The sequence below is a fragment of the Vigna unguiculata genome, chromosome 3, assembly GCF_004118075.2.
Source record: "Vigna unguiculata cultivar IT97K-499-35 chromosome 3, ASM411807v1, whole genome shotgun sequence".
Classification (NCBI taxonomy): domain Eukaryota; kingdom Viridiplantae; phylum Streptophyta; class Magnoliopsida; order Fabales; family Fabaceae; genus Vigna; species Vigna unguiculata.
Window position 1 is genome coordinate 60,099,357 of NC_040281.1, and position 18,076 is coordinate 60,117,432.

Below are 18,076 nucleotides of genomic sequence, written 5' to 3' on the forward strand. Positions count from 1 at the left end.
TCCTTCTTGACTTTATTGCTAAAAGTGTTGTATTATGCATTGGTAGAAGATGATATTATAAGGTTTGTTGCAATTATGTTTGTTGTCCGTAGTGGATTGTGGTGTAGATATTAAGAACTATTTTGTTACGTGGGGGTGTTAGTGAGCTTCTTCATATCATAAGATTAAAGTACGACCAGTTTGGAACGTCGGATTAAACAATGATTTTATTGCAACATTGATAAGTACTTTGCATCGGATGATTAATGAACCTTATCACTGCTTTTCCCGATCTATTTCAGTTTTGTTGTGATCTTATCCACTAAAAATTTATTTTACAGTTTTGATCCATGTTTTATATTTTTTTCTAAATCAGATTTTTTATTTAATTTATATGAATGATATAAAGATTCTGATAGTATTAACATCATTTAAAGATAATACATTATCTGATGTAAAGTCTAAATCTTTTTTTTTCCTCAGAAACTTATTATCTGATGATAGAATTTCAAATACATTATTTTTGTTTACTGCGTCATTAAAAATAAACACATAAACCGAGTCGTAACATTTTGATTTGTTTAACAAAAAAATATATCATATTTGTCGTATAATAAACATATAGGGATTCAACTGAGTTAAAAAATATATATAAAAGCCAACTTTTTGATTAAACCTTATTTTGTGGACTGAAACGCAATCATTTTCTAACGGTAAATCCAATTTAGCATATATGTTTCCTGTAACAAGTATTAAAATTGAATTAACCAAAAATAAATATAGAAGGTAAAATGAATTACGAATTAATAATTAAATTTAAAATATAGCTTAGCCATTCCGATAAAACTAAACAATTAACCTTAATTGTCAACTATTATCTAGCAAACAAGTAAACTTATATATTCTAAAGCCAATAACATATAATCGGACAATTGTGAATATGAATTATAGATGTCAATCGGACGATAGGATATGAGTAGTAGCTCTTCCGTAATATATATGTTAATTAAATAAATATCTATTTCGTATCCATATTCATAAATACACAAGTATCTACATATTTTTTTAATATATACGGGTACCTGCGGGTATTTATAATTTTTTTTAATATTTAATAACAAATTTTAACCATAAATTCAAATAAAAATACAATACATAGCATTTAAAATTTCAATCAAAGTACAAAAGACCCATCTAAATAATGTTGAATGACAATTTACAAATAAATAACTCATTCAAATTAATGTGTTAATGTTTTAATAACTTTTTTAAATTTAAATTAAAGTATAACGAGTACGGGTATCTACAGGTACAAATATTATAATATCCGTACCCATTTTATTAACAAGTAGATATAGAAAATATTCGTATATGTTATTTACAGATATGCATTTTCAATATGCATTTTCTATCCGTTAGTAAATTTTATACGTACATGTCTAGTGATACGAATTTGTTCTATATGAATATTAAATACATATGAATACTAAATGTAACCAGACCAAAACCCAACTAGGGTATAATATTTTTGTCCGAAAACAAAATTTATTGTTATTTAGTAAATGAGAAAATAAATGGCTAAGATAATATTAATAACTGTGAAAACAATGTATGGACACTATTTCTCCAACTTTTTTTTTTTTGTGTTTAAGTTAAATTTATTTAAAATAATTCATTTTGTTCAATTTTATTTCTAAAATGAATTATTTTAAGGGTTAAATATATTTTTCATCAAGTAATTTTCATTCAAAATTAGAATTAGTTTACTTTTGAAACTTTATTTTAATTTAGTCTCCAACTTCAGAAATGTGTAAATTTAGTTTTTTTAATTAAATTTTGTTTAATTTTATTTAATGTTTTAAACGCATCTCATTAAGTTATTTATACCATTTGATATAGTTTTCATTTTAATGTTAATTAAGAAACGTGTTAGAAACGTTAATTAAACTTAACAAAGTTTGATTATAAGGACTAAATTTATACATTTCTAAATTTCTAAAATTGAGAACTAAATTAGACAAAAGTTATAAAGAGATAATAATTTAAATTTTTACTTAAAATCGAGAGAAAAAAAATATTTAATTCTTATTTTAATTTATCGAATAAAAAGTGTTGTACCAATGTATGTTAGTCCTATTAAGCAGTAACCAATGAAGTAATGAAATTGGGCCTAGGACCTACGAGCGAAGGCCCACGAGAGTCAACCAGAGTTGAAGAAAAGTCCATAGCAGAAGTGAAGTGAGAAAAGAGCAAAGCACAGGCTTAACAGAGAGTAACAGAGTAGAGAGTAGAATTTAGTTGAATTGAGTTTCGAAGAAAATAAGGATGAAGCTGGGTGGAATCAAATCGGTGGAGAACGCGCACGATGATTCCGTGTGGGCGGTCACATGGGTACCCGCAACCGCCAACCGCCCACCGCTCCTCCTAACCGGTTCCCTCGACGAGACCGTCCGGCTCTGGCGCTCCGACGACCTCCTTCTTGACCGCACCAACACCGGCCACTGCCTTGGCGTCGCCTCCGTCGCTGCCCACCCTCTAGGCTCCCTCGCCGCCTCATCTTCCCTCGACAGCTTCGTCCGAGTCTTCGATGTCGATTCCAATGCCACCGTCGCCACTCTCGAGGCCCCTCCCTCCGAAGTCTGGCAAATGCGCTTCGATCCTAAGGTATAGCCTTTTTAACTCTCTTTACCCTATGCAATTGTCTCAAACTAGCTCGTGGCTTTTTCGTTTCCCTTAACCTAATACACTGGATAACTGAAAATTCATCAACCGAAAAGGGAAGTTATTGTGTGTGAAAAAGGTTATGCTGTCTTGTCTTTTATGAAACTCTTAATTAGTTCTGAGGTTAAAGTTTATTGGAGAACTGGGAACATTTGTGATTAATCATTGGTTTAATTCTGATTGCACGTGCTTCGTGAACCCTAAGTAAGAAAAATCTGTATGTTAGTATCAGGGCTCGAATTATTATTTACATTCTAGATGTTAGACTTATACATGTTTGTTACTGATGATTGTTGAAACTTATGATAAAAAGTGGTGGACTGTTTCTTAATCCAGATTTTGTTATGCAAATGAATCTAGTTTTCTGCAGGGTTTTATCTCCTTGTCAGCTACCTTTTAAAATATTGTTGGAATGGACTTATGGTCTAAAACAAGTAGAAACTGCCCGTGTTTATTAGTGTTTCTTGCACAAGAGCTATTTAGTGCGAAATCTAAAACAAGTGGAAATTGCTTTTGTTATGTTAATTTGTCTTGCATAAGAGCTATCTAGTTCAAAGAGATGTATACTGAAAACGACAGTTTTTTGGAGAGAAGGTTTCCATCCTACCCTGCCACTTTTTAATATATTTTGTGGGAATGAGCCCAAAACAGATACAAACTTCCCTTGTGTGAATGCATGTTTCATTAATTTTTCTTGGTACATTAATAATAGAAAACTCTACATGTTATATTGGTTTTATTTCAAAATGGGTTTTTGGCTCTGTTGTCTTTTCTCCCTTTCTTGTCATACCTGCCATCAGTATCATATGATACACGATTCATATAGTATAATACGTTAAAATTCTCTACCCTTGTGGTAGGAATAGCTGGAACAGTTTTTGTGGAGGTTGTGTTGTTCAAATTGGGAGTATAAATGCACGTACAGCCATTATTTTTCATTGTGTGCTGTTATTAATTTCATATTTGCATGTGTATGTGTTATAGTCAAGTGTATGTTATTTTTTTTAATGTTCACGAGTTTTGTAATTCACTATACAAAACGGGTTCTAATTAAAAAAGGTAGCCTCTCCGATACATCATTTGTATCTGGATTCAACTACCATGATAGCTAGGTTTCCCGATTGTTCCAGACGTGTAGAAATGGCCTCTTGTATTATTTTAGTTGGCACTGGTGCATTGGCTATTTTTGCATACTTAATTTCTACTTGACATGATTTTATTTGTTAACTTATAATTGTACCAACTGCAGTTGTCTGTAGTAATATATAATTTTATCTTCAGCTCTCTTGCCTTTTTTTTTTGTTTAAGACTACTACCATGTTCAATGTTACAAAGTTTTTTTTTTTTTTCTTGTCATATGGAGGATGTTCACTATTTTGGAGTTTGCATATGTTTGATTCTGCAGTCACGGTAAATGTTTTTTCGAAGGATACCGTATGCCTGAGGTCATTTGTTAGCTGTTAAAGTTAAAATGAGGTGAAAAACTCCAGGATCAGTTTTTGGTCAACATTCTTGAAGAGTGTATATTATGAGCATGAAATCTCAATCCCCAAATAGTCAGTATTGCATGAAGGAACTTGTTCAACTCCCCAATTTATACGCTTCAAGCTACTAAGATTATCTGTGCCTTGTTCTGTTGATTCACTGTGGTGTGTACCTTTCCCCTTCCATGAAAATTGTAATCATTCCACCATGAATTTGGAATCTGCAATAAAGCAGAAATCATCCATTGCCTAGTGATATGTTACTAACAAAAATGGGCATGTCATCCCAAGTCTTAAAATTTATCCTTTTACGAAAGAATAGTTATTTAATGATCCATAGTTTGGTATGTTCAGGGTTCCATTCTAGCAGTTGCTGGTGGGGGTAGTGCATCAGTGAAGCTTTGGGACACTTCAACATGGGAACTTGTTGCCACCTTATCAATTCCCCGTCCAGAAGGACCGAAGCCCACAGACAAGAGTGGGAGCAAGAAATTTGTGCTCTCAGTTGCATGGAGTCCTGATGGGAAACGACTTGCCTGTGGTTCAATGGATGGCACCATTTCTGTTTTTGATGTTCCACGTGCCAAATTTTTACATCACCTTGAAGGTCACTTCATGGCTGTGCGGTCTCTTGTATATTCTCCTTATGATCCAAGGGTATTGTTTACAGCTTCGGACGACGGTAACATTCACATGTATGATGCTGAGGGGAAAGCTTTAGTTGGGACGATGTCAGGTCACGCTAGTTGGGTATTGTGTGTGGATGTGAGCCCAGATGGGGCGGCCATTGCCTCAGGTTCAAGTGATAGATCTGTAAGGCTGTGGGATCTTAGCATGAGGGCATCGGTCCAGACAATGAGCAACCATACAGACCAGGTATGGGGTGTGGCTTTTAGACCACCTGGAGGGACTGATGCGCGAGGTGGTCGTCTTGCTAGTGTCTCTGATGACAAGAGCATATCACTCTATGATTATTCCTGATTTTGACATTCGCCCTCTATTTGTACTCTTTCTGGAAGCTTATCATCTCGTTATTGCTTTCTCGACAACTTCATTTTCAATTCAAGGAAATGCATGGTTCTACATGCTCTATCCTTTATTCATCTTTTTGTTTCCCGTCTTAATTTTTATTGCTTTGGATAACAAGCAAAAATACATGTGGTCCAAGATATTACTTTTTATTGTAGTTAAACTATATTCCTAGACGAAAAAAGGATATTAGGTTGTTTTTGAAGTTAAAGATTAATTTCTCGTGACAATAAAATAAAATTCATTTTTTTCTAGACGAAACCAAAACTTGCATCTATAAGATTGACTTGGAAGATTATGCATTAACGTTACACCGTATATTTTGTCTGAATTCAGGGATCGGAAGTGGGAAAGTTAAAGAAATTCATTCTAACAAGTTACGTGGTTTTCCTTCTCTTTTTTGACCAATTTATACGCTCAGTGACCGCAAAATTGTGAGCCAGGAGCAGATTATTTAAATGTTACTTATTCATTGGTACAAGTATGTTGGAGGAGCAATGCTTATTTGGTTTGGTAGTGGTTATAAAGCCGTATGGGTTCAAATCTCCACCTGGTAGACACGAAGAGAAGTTGTACGTTGTTTGCGTAATCATACAATTTGGTCACGGATAATCACCATTTTTTATAAAAATAACTTTTGAAAACTAGTCTAAATTCAAACGTAAAAATTTAAATGATTAGTTGGTAGCCAGAAAAAGCCCAAACATGAAATCTTCCGCGACCTCTCATTTTCGTTTTTTAGTCAAATGTATTATTAAGGACGTAATCGTGTTTGACGGTAAAATAATTAAGTTTTTTTTTTTTTCTTTTGCAAATGATAAGATACCAATATTAGTATTGCCGTGGGATGAGGCGTGTGTGGACTAAAGAGGGAAAGGAATTAGGCTTTTCAGCGGGATATTGTTACTGGCAAAATACAAAAGACAAGAAAAAAAAATAAAGTAGAAACTATCCATTGATATTCATATGATGGTACAAAATTTACAACTCTAACTAAGCTGCTATCAAAAACGATCAAAAGTGAAGAAAAGAAAGATGTTAAAAGAGCTTAAGCAGAGAAAGTCGCAAGAAAGCTTAACTTACTTGGGTGGGTGAAGAGATGGGGGATTTATCACGCAAGAAGTCCTTGAGCTTATCCATGACAGAGCCAAAATCGGCCTTAACGGAAACGGGAGGGTTGGCAAAACGCCCCATTCCAGGAATGGCCCCAGAGTGATAATCAATCTTACTCTGCACAAACTTCAAGCCATGCGCAGTGCTTACCACCACAACCCTCTCCCGGGCTCCAATAACCCCTTTATTCCTGAGCTTGATGAGAGCCCTGAGAGCCACCCCAGTGTGCGGACATGTAAACATGCCAGTGGTATCAGCCTGCTGCGCGGAATCCATGAGCTCCTCCTCCGTCGCCTCCTCCACAATCCCCTCCGAGTTCCTCAGAGCATGGACCGCCCTGTCGATAGAAACAGGGTCACCAATCTGAATCGCAGAAGCAAAAGTAGTTTTGGCCTTCACAGCCTTGTAGTCTTTCCACCCATTCTTGTAGTACAAATACAAAGGGTTCGCATTCGCAGCCTGAGCACACACAAGCCTCGGAATCTTCTCCACAAGCCCCAAATCCTTGCACATCTTGAATCCCTTGTAGAACGCATAAATGTTTCCCAGATTGCCCCCGGGAACAACCACCCAATCCGGAACCTCCCAGTTGAACTGCTGCAGAATCTCAATCGCCGCAGTTTTCTGCCCCTCCAGCCGCAGACTGTTCAGCGAATTCGCCAAATAAATCGGCAACTCCGCGGTTATCTCACGAATCAGCTTCATGCACCCGTCGAAATCGGTGTCAATGCTCAGCACCAGAGCGCCGTTGGACACCGGCTGGATTAGCTGCGCGGTCGAGATTTTGTTCGCCGGGAGGAACACGATGGAGGGGATTCCCGCCATCGCGCAGTACGCCGAGAGCGCGGCCGAGGTGTCGCCGGTGGAGGCGCAGCCCACGCCGACCACCGGTCTGTTCATCTTGCGTAGACGGTTGACCTGGCTGACGAGCACCGTCATGCCGAGATCCTTGAAGCTTCCGGTGTGGCTGATTCCGCAGTGCTTCACCCACAAATCGTTCATTCCGACGCACTTTTCTTTCCCGAACCTTTCCGCCCAGAAGAGGTTAGAGTTGCCTTCGAAGGCGCTCACGATGTCGTCGGGGTCGATTTCCGGTAGAACCCACTCCTTCTTGCTCCACACACCGGACCCGTACGGCCACGTCGTCCTCCCCACGCGCGAGTCGAATAGCGTCCGCCAGTAAGCGCCGTCGAATCTCTTCAGCGCCTCCATGTCGTGCTCCACGTCCAGGAGCCCCCCGGAGCGGCTGCGGTACACGATTTCATCGAGCGAGTACGACTCCGTCGAATCAAAGCCCGCGTTGAAGGGAACATACTTCGCCGTAAAGTTGTGCGCGTCGCGGTGGCGGCGCGCCTCGTGCTTGATGTTTGGCGGCGGAGGGGAGTGGTTGTTGGTGTTGTTGAGGTCGTCGGAGGAAGAGGGATTGAATGTAGGGGAGGTGCATGACACTAGCGTGGTGGCGAAACGGTTTTTATTATTAGGGATTGAAATCGAATGATTTGGGAGAGTGGAGAAGGAAGGGTTCATCAAAGACGACATCATATTCCTTATTATCCTTATTTTTTAGAGAAGAGAGAGTGAAGAAGTTAAGTGAAGTGAAGTGAGTGATGAAATATGAATGGTTCTTCTTTTTATTCATTTTCTTCTTTTGCAAAAAAGTAGTTTCATGGGGAATGTTATTCCACCACCCACCTTCATTTCCACGTGAAATTTATGCTTTCAATCGTTATAATTGTGTTGGATAATTAATAATTAATAATTGATTATAAAATTCTTAGTGGCTCTTAATCGTCAATAGTAATTCTAAAATAATATAATTTGGATTCTTTCTCCATTGATTTTGGACTGTGTCAAAGATTTATATACAAAATTCCAACAAAAATTATAAGAGAAGAGATGGTTTAAAATCGTAAAAGGTTAAAAATTATATAAACTATTAAATAAAAATATCATACAACAGTATATCAATCAATTATAAAATAAAATTGTGAAATATAAATATATATTTTTATTTTTGTAAAAAAAGTATTTTTAGATTTCTTTTCTTTACTCTTTATCACCATTATAATTTCAATGACTTTATTTAATAGTATAAAATATGTTAATTTTCATTTTCATTTAATATTTTATGTGATTTTTAATCTTTAAAAATTTAAATAAATTCAGCCTTAAATTTTCTTTTCTAGTTTTAAACACTTTAAACAATTTATAAGCTCAAAGAAAATTAAAAACATGCATTCTCAGCTGGACACAAAAAGGAATAGATAAAAAAAAGAATAAGTCATGAATTATGCAGAGTTAAAAAATTAATCATTGCATAGTTAATAAGAAAGATGAAGGATGTGACATCCATTTTAATAAGGTTATATTACTAAATAAAATATCACACAGTTATAATAACGAGAAGCACTCAGATGAACATAAAACGTATGGAAGATAACTATTACAGTCATCCAGAAATACTTAAAAGGAAACTTAGGCATACTATATTGTCCTAAGCAAAAGGAAATTAAAAAGGGTGCAACAGTTTTGCAAAAGGGTTGCCACCAAGGCAACTGATACAAAAGGCCTCAGGGCCATGAAACTACTCTTAAGACATCCAGACAAGAAGATCTAAGCTGCACTGTTGCGTCTCCCGGATCCATCTCGAACCTCCCTCTCATCTGCTCCCACCAAAAGGTGATCATCGCAAAAGAGAAAACATAACAGGAACACACACAAAATGCAAGGGTAAGCTAGTGTGACATGAAACTTAGCATAGTGTAAAAGAATAAGTGCATAAACATCCACAGGCATACAGCACAGAGACACATAAATCATGTTATGGCAGACAAGCAAGACACTATGACTCAATTATCCGGATACATATACTAGGATCGGATTCACTGGACGCTTGCACTCGTGGTGGCCTCTACTGCTCTGCAGAGCCATTGCCAATGGGTTTCACCCTACCGCACACGAGGTTAGCCTTTAAGCGTCTAAGGCCATTATCCTGCCAAAGACTAGGGCCTCCCGCTACTCTCACCACTTGGGTTAGTTTGCTCTACTTGAGACTCACTGACCCTTTAGAGTTTCGGGATGCGATCCTTACTTGAATCCTTATCCTAATATATACACTACACGCTACCAGGAGATCTCTCCACGAGACTCATGGAATTACGCCTATCACTCAACAAATTCATGTTTCATACCATATCCACCATCTTTATCTCAAAACATCTAATTCTCATTTCACCCAATAATCATGTGTAATTCATGCCATCACTCATACCAAACATACCAATCTCGTTCATAAAGTCCAAGCACCCAAGTATATTCACGCACATCATATTTAGAAAGAATAATTTAAACGGTACATGCAATAAATCATTCAAACAGCCAGGGAAACATAGCCCACTCTCGCGAACTCGCTCAGGCGAGACGCTGGCCTCACTCAAACAGCGGGCTCTCGCCCAGGCGAGACATGCAACGAGGGGTCTTCACGAACTCTCGCTCAGGCGAGATGCTGTCCTCACAGAAACAGCGAATTCTCGCCCAGGCGAGACGCGCGACAGTGGAGGCTTCACGAGATCTCGCTCAGGCGAGGCCTTCTCGCCTGAGCGAGACTATGCGTCGCTCAAAACGAGAAAGGGCCGCCTAGGCGAGTTCTCGTGGCAGTGAGCACTCTGGTACTCTCGCCTAGGCGAGACGAGCTCGCTTGGGCGAGAATAACAGATCTCACAACTGTCAGCACACAAGCAGCGGCGAGAATGGCTCAGATCATCGCCCAAGTACACATGCAACTCAATTTCATCCAACAAAAGCACACTATGCACGCATATAAACATAAAAACGACCAAAAACAGCCAAGAATAGTTCGAGATCGATGAATCTAGTTTCCCTTACCTTTGTTTAGATGGTAACAACACGACACTGACCCGCAACAGAAATACCACGGCTCCAAGAACTATATTAGAGAGCAGAGAGTTACGAGCTGCTTTTGTTAGCTTGGAGGTAGGAGGAGGTTGTATGCCCTAGCGGAGCTCTAGCTGGAGATTTGAGAGGAAGAGAGGAACTACTTCTGTAAGAGAGACCAGAGAAATCTGTTTTTCTGAAACAGAGGTAAGTTGCAAAGTGAGGGTGGCTGGTAGGATAGGGTGTCCTTCAGAGAGGCTGCCCTTGGGCCTACGAAGGGCCAGGCCCAAATCTCTGGGACAAAAGAAAAGGGGCTTACAAAGGACAACAATAAAAACATAATGAATGGCTTAGCCGGTGCTCAAATTCAGCAAAACTGTGACAAAAAATTCAAATAAAAATATGCAAAATAACACTTATAAACAACACAAGCTATAACCTTGCAACTAAAACTTAAGATTGCACACCAGAAATTAAAAGTGAACTTAAAAGGAGTTTGCATAACAACACACTTATGAAACAATAGCTAAAACTGAGTTTACTACAGAGAAAAATAAAAACAGCAGAACACAAGAGAGTGAAAGCAATAAAACAATGAGCTATACAAAAAATATGAGAGTAAATAGCATGCTTAGGTATTGTCCGACCTTAGCTCAATTTCATTTGGATCATTTGTTGTATAACCCAATAACACATCAAATGAAGAGGGAGTGTGCTCCCAACTTTGCTATTTGCACCAATTTTGCAAGAGTTGCTGAAATTGTCTCTGTCCAAGTAACTATCTCAAATTTTAAAATCAAACTTCATATTGTACACAATTCCAAAAAATATGTTACAGTACTCAAATTGAAGAGTCTAGAATCTAATGCAACAAATATAAGCTCAATTGGAGATCTATAGAAAAAGTAATGACAAAAACAGTCAGCAAATATATTTGAGTTAAGTTAGTCTTGACTTTGCTAACTACTTTCATATTCTAATGTGAACTGCAACTAGACTAGAATTTCAAAAATTATATTCTACAACTAAAAAAAAGAAAAAAAAAACATTTAGACAACTGTAGAAAAAAGTTATGAAAAGAAGGTAAGTGGAACTCAATAAATCTTAAGGCAATTAATCAAACACATGGGGCATAAGAGAAAAAAAATAAAAAGAAAAAGAAAAAGAAAGGTGTTACTTTGAAGGAGACCCAACCATGTGATCCAATTCAGAGTGTTACCAATTTGCAATTTGCCATTGCTTTCTTTCGTAGTTATGAAAGGTAGCGAAATTCTCGTTCTAATCCAAAAGATTCTGTGTTTGATTCTGCGTCAATTGACAGAGAATCGATTAGAATCGATTTTCTAACATAAAATGAGTATGTGTTTAGTTTTTAAAATTAATTAAAAGATAAAAATTTTACGTTTAATAAATTGAATAAGAAGTAAATAATTTTTGTTTCTGCATCGAAGAATTGATTTAGTTTGAATCAATTATCCTAAACCAAACACATCTTAAATACAAACTCTTTTTTTTTTTTTTTGCGATTAACTTTTTTATAATAGCCTTCTTCTTTTTTCACTACGAACATTTATAGTTTTAGTTCCTAAATTCTCTTACACAATATTGACATCTTAATTCTTATCCACAATTTTGCTTATTTATGAATTTAAGATAATTGTAATTATGTTTTAACATTTGCAGTTTCTATTTTTACTGTTTAAATGAGTTGGAAAAAAAAGTTTTATTCAATTTAGGTGACAATCTCACCCAGGGTTTCTTAGAAGTAACTTGTGTTCCAATTTTAGCAAATCATACAAGGAGTAAATAACATCTAATTTTAAGCTACAACATCGTTATTGAAAAAAAAAATACGATAGATTAATTTAGGGGTGGCAATGCGGGCCGGTCCGATCCGCATAAGGCCCACACAACACGGGTTGGTCTGTCCCGTCCCGCACACTTTATGCAAATTGCAAGCATTGGTCCGTCCCGTAGATTCCTTGACCTGCGGGCCCGCAGGCTGGCCCGCTTTTTTTATTTTTTTATTTTTATAATAAAACTTTCAATGTTTAAAATTTGATAAACTTTAAGAAGTTCACAAAATTAAGTAAAAATTTTGGGGAATTAGATGGTAAAATGATAATTCAACATTTTCATCATATTCATACTATGACATACACAATGTATTCTTTAAATTTTAGTACATTAAAAAAATACATAATACTTGTTTTGTCCAGTTATATAATAATTTGAAACGTTAATGCAAGAGTGCATAAAACAAGTAATTAATATACACAAGTACAAGTTTTTTTTATAATTTTATGCGGACTTGTAGACCAGCCCACATAAACTGTGGGCTTATGCGGACAGGATCACTGCGGACCTGCGGACTCACTACTCTAACCTGTCCCGCATTTTTTTCACGGGCATGCGGACACAACTGACGGACCAAACATTAATTTTCATCCCTAGATTAATCTAAATTGACAAAAGGTTAAGCTTTCAGTATACAAAATGCTGAATAAATCATTATTATTTTTAATAGTCTTTCATTCGTTAATATTTGGTTCATGTTATTGAATTTGAACAATAGATTCAAAACAGTAAACTTTATTACTGGATAATTCTAAACACGAAGATCTGGTTCAATAGAAAATTCATCATAACGACCAAATAAGCTTTTTATGCAGTTTAATAATATTTGTTTGTAAAAATGGTATTTATACAAAAAAACAAAATCCAGTTAAAAAACAATTTATTAACTTTTGTATGGTTTTAAGTATCGAATAATTTTTTAATGTTTTAAAAGTTCAAGCGAATACCACTTGATGTTATAATTTTTTAAGAAAATCATGATAACTTTGATCGAATATCATAAAAAATATACAAGAAACGTTGATTTGATATCTTAATATTTTTTGATAAAAAATCATTTTGAAATCTCATTTGAATACACCTATAATTTTTATCTCCGAAAAAAATGCAAACACATATTTAACCTCTTTGTAAAAAGAAACTTAAAATGTAATTTTATTTTTAATATTTTATTCAGATAAACCTCCATAAATATCTTTTGAAGAAAAAAAAACACTGTACAATTAGCTCATGCGTTCCTAACGTAGCTTATGCGTTATAAACTATTTTGTGTACTGATGTTTCTTATTTTCTATTTTCATAATGGAAAATAATTTTTTGATAAATTTAACAAAATTTCGATAAATAGAATTAAAATTAATTAATTTTTTATTTTTTAACTAAAATGAAGTAATAAATAATACCTTTTTTTATCTAAATAGGTAGCTTGATAAAATTTGTAAAAGAAAATTATTATTTTCCTTTCATAATACTTATAAAATTAAAAAAAAAAAACTTCAGTAGAGTTTACAGTTGGATAAACTAATCCCTCCTTTGACAGCTATAGATTTGCTGCCTCTAAAGATTTTTTGAACCTTGCGTTCCTAAGAAAAATGAAATACAAATGATAATAAATATATTGTGGCCTTAAAAATATATAGTTTTTCTTATTTGTAAGCATGTTACAGATTATTCTACTGTATTTAAGTTCGTATTCATTTAAATATGTATTTATTTAAATTTGTATTTAGAAACATAAATTTTTGGATTAAGTTTTGATTAATTTTCTCATCAACTCTGTATTATTTAGATTGTTTTAACAAAACAATAACGATCAAACGCTAACAATCATTCGATCGTAGACCTTTACCTTCAATATTTTTTAACTACCCATCTTCGATAATAAAATAAATTATTTTTTTCAGTAAATATAGGACATTAAATGATCTCTCACAGTATGAATGTATACAATAATAATTGTGCATGTTAATACGTGGTGTCGATGTTATTATTCTTCCAAGACAATGACGGATTATACAAGGAGCTGGAGGGGTCGTGACCTCTCAAAATATTTTTGATTTTTTTTAATTATATATATGATTTTTTTTTTAAATTATGTATATATTTTTTTAATTTATAAGTAATATATTTTTAAAATGATAAAAATTAAATTGTTTTTTTATTTGTTTATAAAGCATAACATTTAATGTTAATAAATGATAAAATATAAAATCGAATATAATAAATAGTACACATATTTAGCTTTAATTATTTTTTGTTTTTATTTTTATGAAAAAATGTTAAATTATGAATAAAAAAATTGGAACCAAATTGAGACTAAAACAACTAGAAGACCAACTTACATATTTGAAACAAAAGCTAAACGAGTAATTAAAACAAATATTTATTAAGATATTTTTTATTTTATTTTTCTTTATTCACTGTCTTTTTAATTTTTCACAAACTTGTATTTATCTTTCCGTCTCATATGTTTTGTTTTTGTTTTTGAAAAAAAAAAGAAGTCAAACACAAATTAATTACTTTTTGTTCTCATTTATCATTTGTTCTTTTTCTTTCTTGAAAAAAAAGTAACTTTCTTGTTTCACTTGATAAGAACTATCACTTTAATAGTTATTAACATTATTTTTTATTTCATTATCCTTTGTATATTTATTTTCTATGAATATAGAAGAAAAAAATAATGTATTATGTGTTTTTTCAAACCGATTTTTATCACTTGACTATAATATATTTTCCTTTTAATAATTATGTATCTCAATTTTTTATTACATTATGAAAAATTATTTTTTAAGTATATTGATGATGAATAAAACAATATATTCATTCTTTAAAAGTGATAGAAGAATTTTATTTTTTCACATATTTTGAAGTATTGTACTAATGATGCAATCTAATGTCAAATTGTTCAGTTAGAAGAGTTATTTTTTTTTAAACATTATACTAATGATCTAATTTAATAATCAAATAATTATATTACTTTGACCCTCCAAATTTTATGGTCAAGATCCGTCACTGTTTCTCAATAATGATATTATGACACACTTTTAACCCACAGTTCAAATCACCATTCAATTTCTTATTTTGATTTTTTTAATGATGTGATGAGATAAAATAAAGGTGATTGAAATAGTAGATTAAAAGTGAGTCAAAATATCATTATATTTTTTTCAAACCTTTTCAACATTATATTACATTGTTGTTACTCAGTGTTTTTCCACAACATTTGATTTTCATTTTTTTTTCACTATTACCTAAACATTTGATGATATTTATCCTCAACACCAATCTCACCGGTAGAAAATAAGAGAAGGGGGATATTTTGAAATGTAATTCATTTATCAATGTTAGTTTAAGTTGAAAATTAATCTTCAATAAATAAAACAAAAGTTCTTTAACGTGTATATTCAATTTAGTTACTTAATTTTTCTAAAATATTATTTTATTCCTCAAGTTATTTTAACTCTTTCTATCACAAAGTTATCACATTGGTCATGAGTAAAAAAAAAAAGTGAATATAGAGTGATATTTGAATTCTAGACAACATGATAAATAAAAACTTTTTTATTTAGTTAGTGAGATGATAATTTTTGTGAAGTAGGATTACCGTTGTCCAGTGTTGTTTAAGACGGAGGCAATATAATATAATATTTGATAAAAGGTGAAAGTTAGTTAGTTTGAATGTTGCAATTAAACTCCAAACAAACCCTAACTACTTTAGTTTGAACATTCTGGGTTTCAACGTGATTTCCATGTCACACGTATTACGTAAGAGTACATCTATACCCACCCTAATGTCTCTATTAAAATATTTTGGTGCCAGCCAACCGTACCACAATGTTTCATTGGTTTCTCCACAAATAATCTCTGTCTCACCAAAATTTCAAATAAAAAATATGCCTGTATTCTTAATGCCTTTTTTTTTTCTGTTACAAAATATCAATTTCCATTTTTTTCTTTAAAGAATACAAAATTACAGTCATATGTATTAAATTATGACGTAACATTTTTTTCTCAAAAGTTATTATAATAAATATTTTCATGTATGGCGGTTACAACTTTACACATACCAAAAGATTGGATGATTACGCTTTACTTTATTTAGATGATGATGATTAGCCAAAGCTTTTAGAAGACGTATTAAAGTGAGTTACATGTCTTATAATTATTAAAATTTAAAATGATAACAATTATCTTATCTTGCTTCACCCATACACAGAAAAAACAAGTTGTACTTATCCATGGCACACGTTAATATTTACGAAGCTGAAAGCACAATTATCTTCGGGTATATTTTATCGGATGATTTATAGTCATGAAAAAAAATCGCCGTTTATATATAAAATATTTGACATCAATTTTATTTTTAAAATTAAAATAATAATGTTATGTGTCTTTATTTTTATATAATGTTTAATTTTGTATATTTTATTTAATATAAAACTTTAACTTACACTTAAACTATTTTCAAAAATAATATTTTACAAAAATATAAATTTAAGTATTTGAAAAGGGATCTTATTTGTTAAAAACACAATTTAAAGATGAATGTGTTTTCCTCTCCATCCAATTTGAAAAGTCAATAGACATGTTCATTGTAATTAAAAAAAAACAGATATACAATATTTAAAAAATTTAAAGATGTAAAATGAATAAGTTTGACAGGGTGTATGAATTCATAACTAGTGATAAAAGATACATATGTATATATGTATGTATTTGATTAAGAATCTTCCCACAAAATAATTTAGGATTAGTTTTTTTTTTTGTGCAAATAACAACCATTGAATATATACTTTATCAACTATTTTGTACAACTAAAAAAATTGATAATTAATTTTCAACACTTATCATTAAATTATACGCGTGAACACAGATACTCCATTCATTGAATTTTAAAGAAAAATGAAAAAAAAAACAACGGTTCCAGGAAATTATTTTTAAAGATAATTAAAAGATGATCGATGATAGATTTGTAAATAAAATCAAATGTGTGCTTTAAGACGAGATTAAAAAAAAAAAATCCACCATTTCGTATTCGTTATTAAATACTATTTTTATGGTTTCATTATTGGAAACACCTTTACTTAATATCTTTATTATAAGATGTCATAATTCATACTTTTATTTTAATTCTGAACTATGTGACTAACAGAGATCAATTGTTTCAATTTATACTCACTAACCTTTGATTATCGAATGTTTTTTAATTTGAATAAAATTAAGTTCAACTTTTAAAACAAAATTTCAAAACGTTTGAATTTTGTAATTATATTAAAGAAAAGAACTTACTCTGAAATGCTCGATTGCATTTCTGATTTACTGTAATCAAACATGTGCGTATTTTAATTTTGTAACACAATAAAAAAATAAATATTTGTTTTATTACCTTATATTTTAAGAGATGATATTATTTTCCCGACTCAATAAAAACAAACTATTTATACATTAAAATCATATCATAAATGAATTATTAATTTTATTAGAAAATTACTGTTTTTCGTTTTGTTTTAAATTTTGTTAATGAGTAATGTTTTCTGTCTTTGATGAAATGTCTTCTTTTTCTTATTTTATCTTCAAATAAACTTATATTTACAACGTATAAAAAGAAGGTACTTACTAAAAAGTAATAGTTTTAATAAATTACTTCAATAAGTAATATCTTATCGTCATTCTTAAATTTTATAGTGTTTGAAATTCTGTAATTGTAAACAAATTAATCGAGGCTATTTATTATTTGTAATTTTAATTTAAAAATAAAAAAAATCTTAAACACATGTCATATTAATTTTATGTTGCCTACAAAACGAATAATATAATAGTATAAATTCACAATAGAATTTCGTAGAGGCGGTAACTAAAAAAAATTGTTACATTTTATTTTTCGATTTTTCACTAAGAAAGGAAATGGCATAATGCAGGCCACGAAAATGTCCAGCTTCATTGGTCCCACATCGCCTTCCACCCAACAAGAAACCTCATATTTTAATTTTATTTGAATA

At 32.6% G+C, this 18,076-nt stretch overlaps 2 protein-coding genes across 2 annotated transcripts; one reads left to right on the top strand and one right to left on the bottom strand.

Moving 5' to 3' along the window:
* Positions 1–2,207: 2,207 nt before the first annotated feature.
* On the top strand, positions 2,208–5,293 carry LOC114179971 (WD repeat-containing protein VIP3). Its single transcript, XM_028066487.1, has 2 exons — positions 2,208–2,643; positions 4,539–5,293. The coding sequence occupies exons 1-2, from the start codon at positions 2,305–2,307 to the stop codon at positions 5,163–5,165; spliced, it is 966 nt and encodes a 321-aa protein (XP_027922288.1). The 5' UTR covers positions 2,208–2,304; the 3' UTR covers positions 5,166–5,293.
* An 848-nt stretch (positions 5,294–6,141) lies between these two features.
* On the bottom strand, positions 6,142–8,038 carry LOC114179507 (threonine synthase, chloroplastic-like). Its single transcript, XM_028065865.1, has one exon. It carries the CDS (start codon positions 7,866–7,868, stop codon positions 6,288–6,290), a length of 1,581 nt encoding a protein of 526 aa, XP_027921666.1. The 5' UTR covers positions 7,869–8,038; the 3' UTR covers positions 6,142–6,287.
* Positions 8,039–18,076: the final 10,038 nt, after the last annotated feature.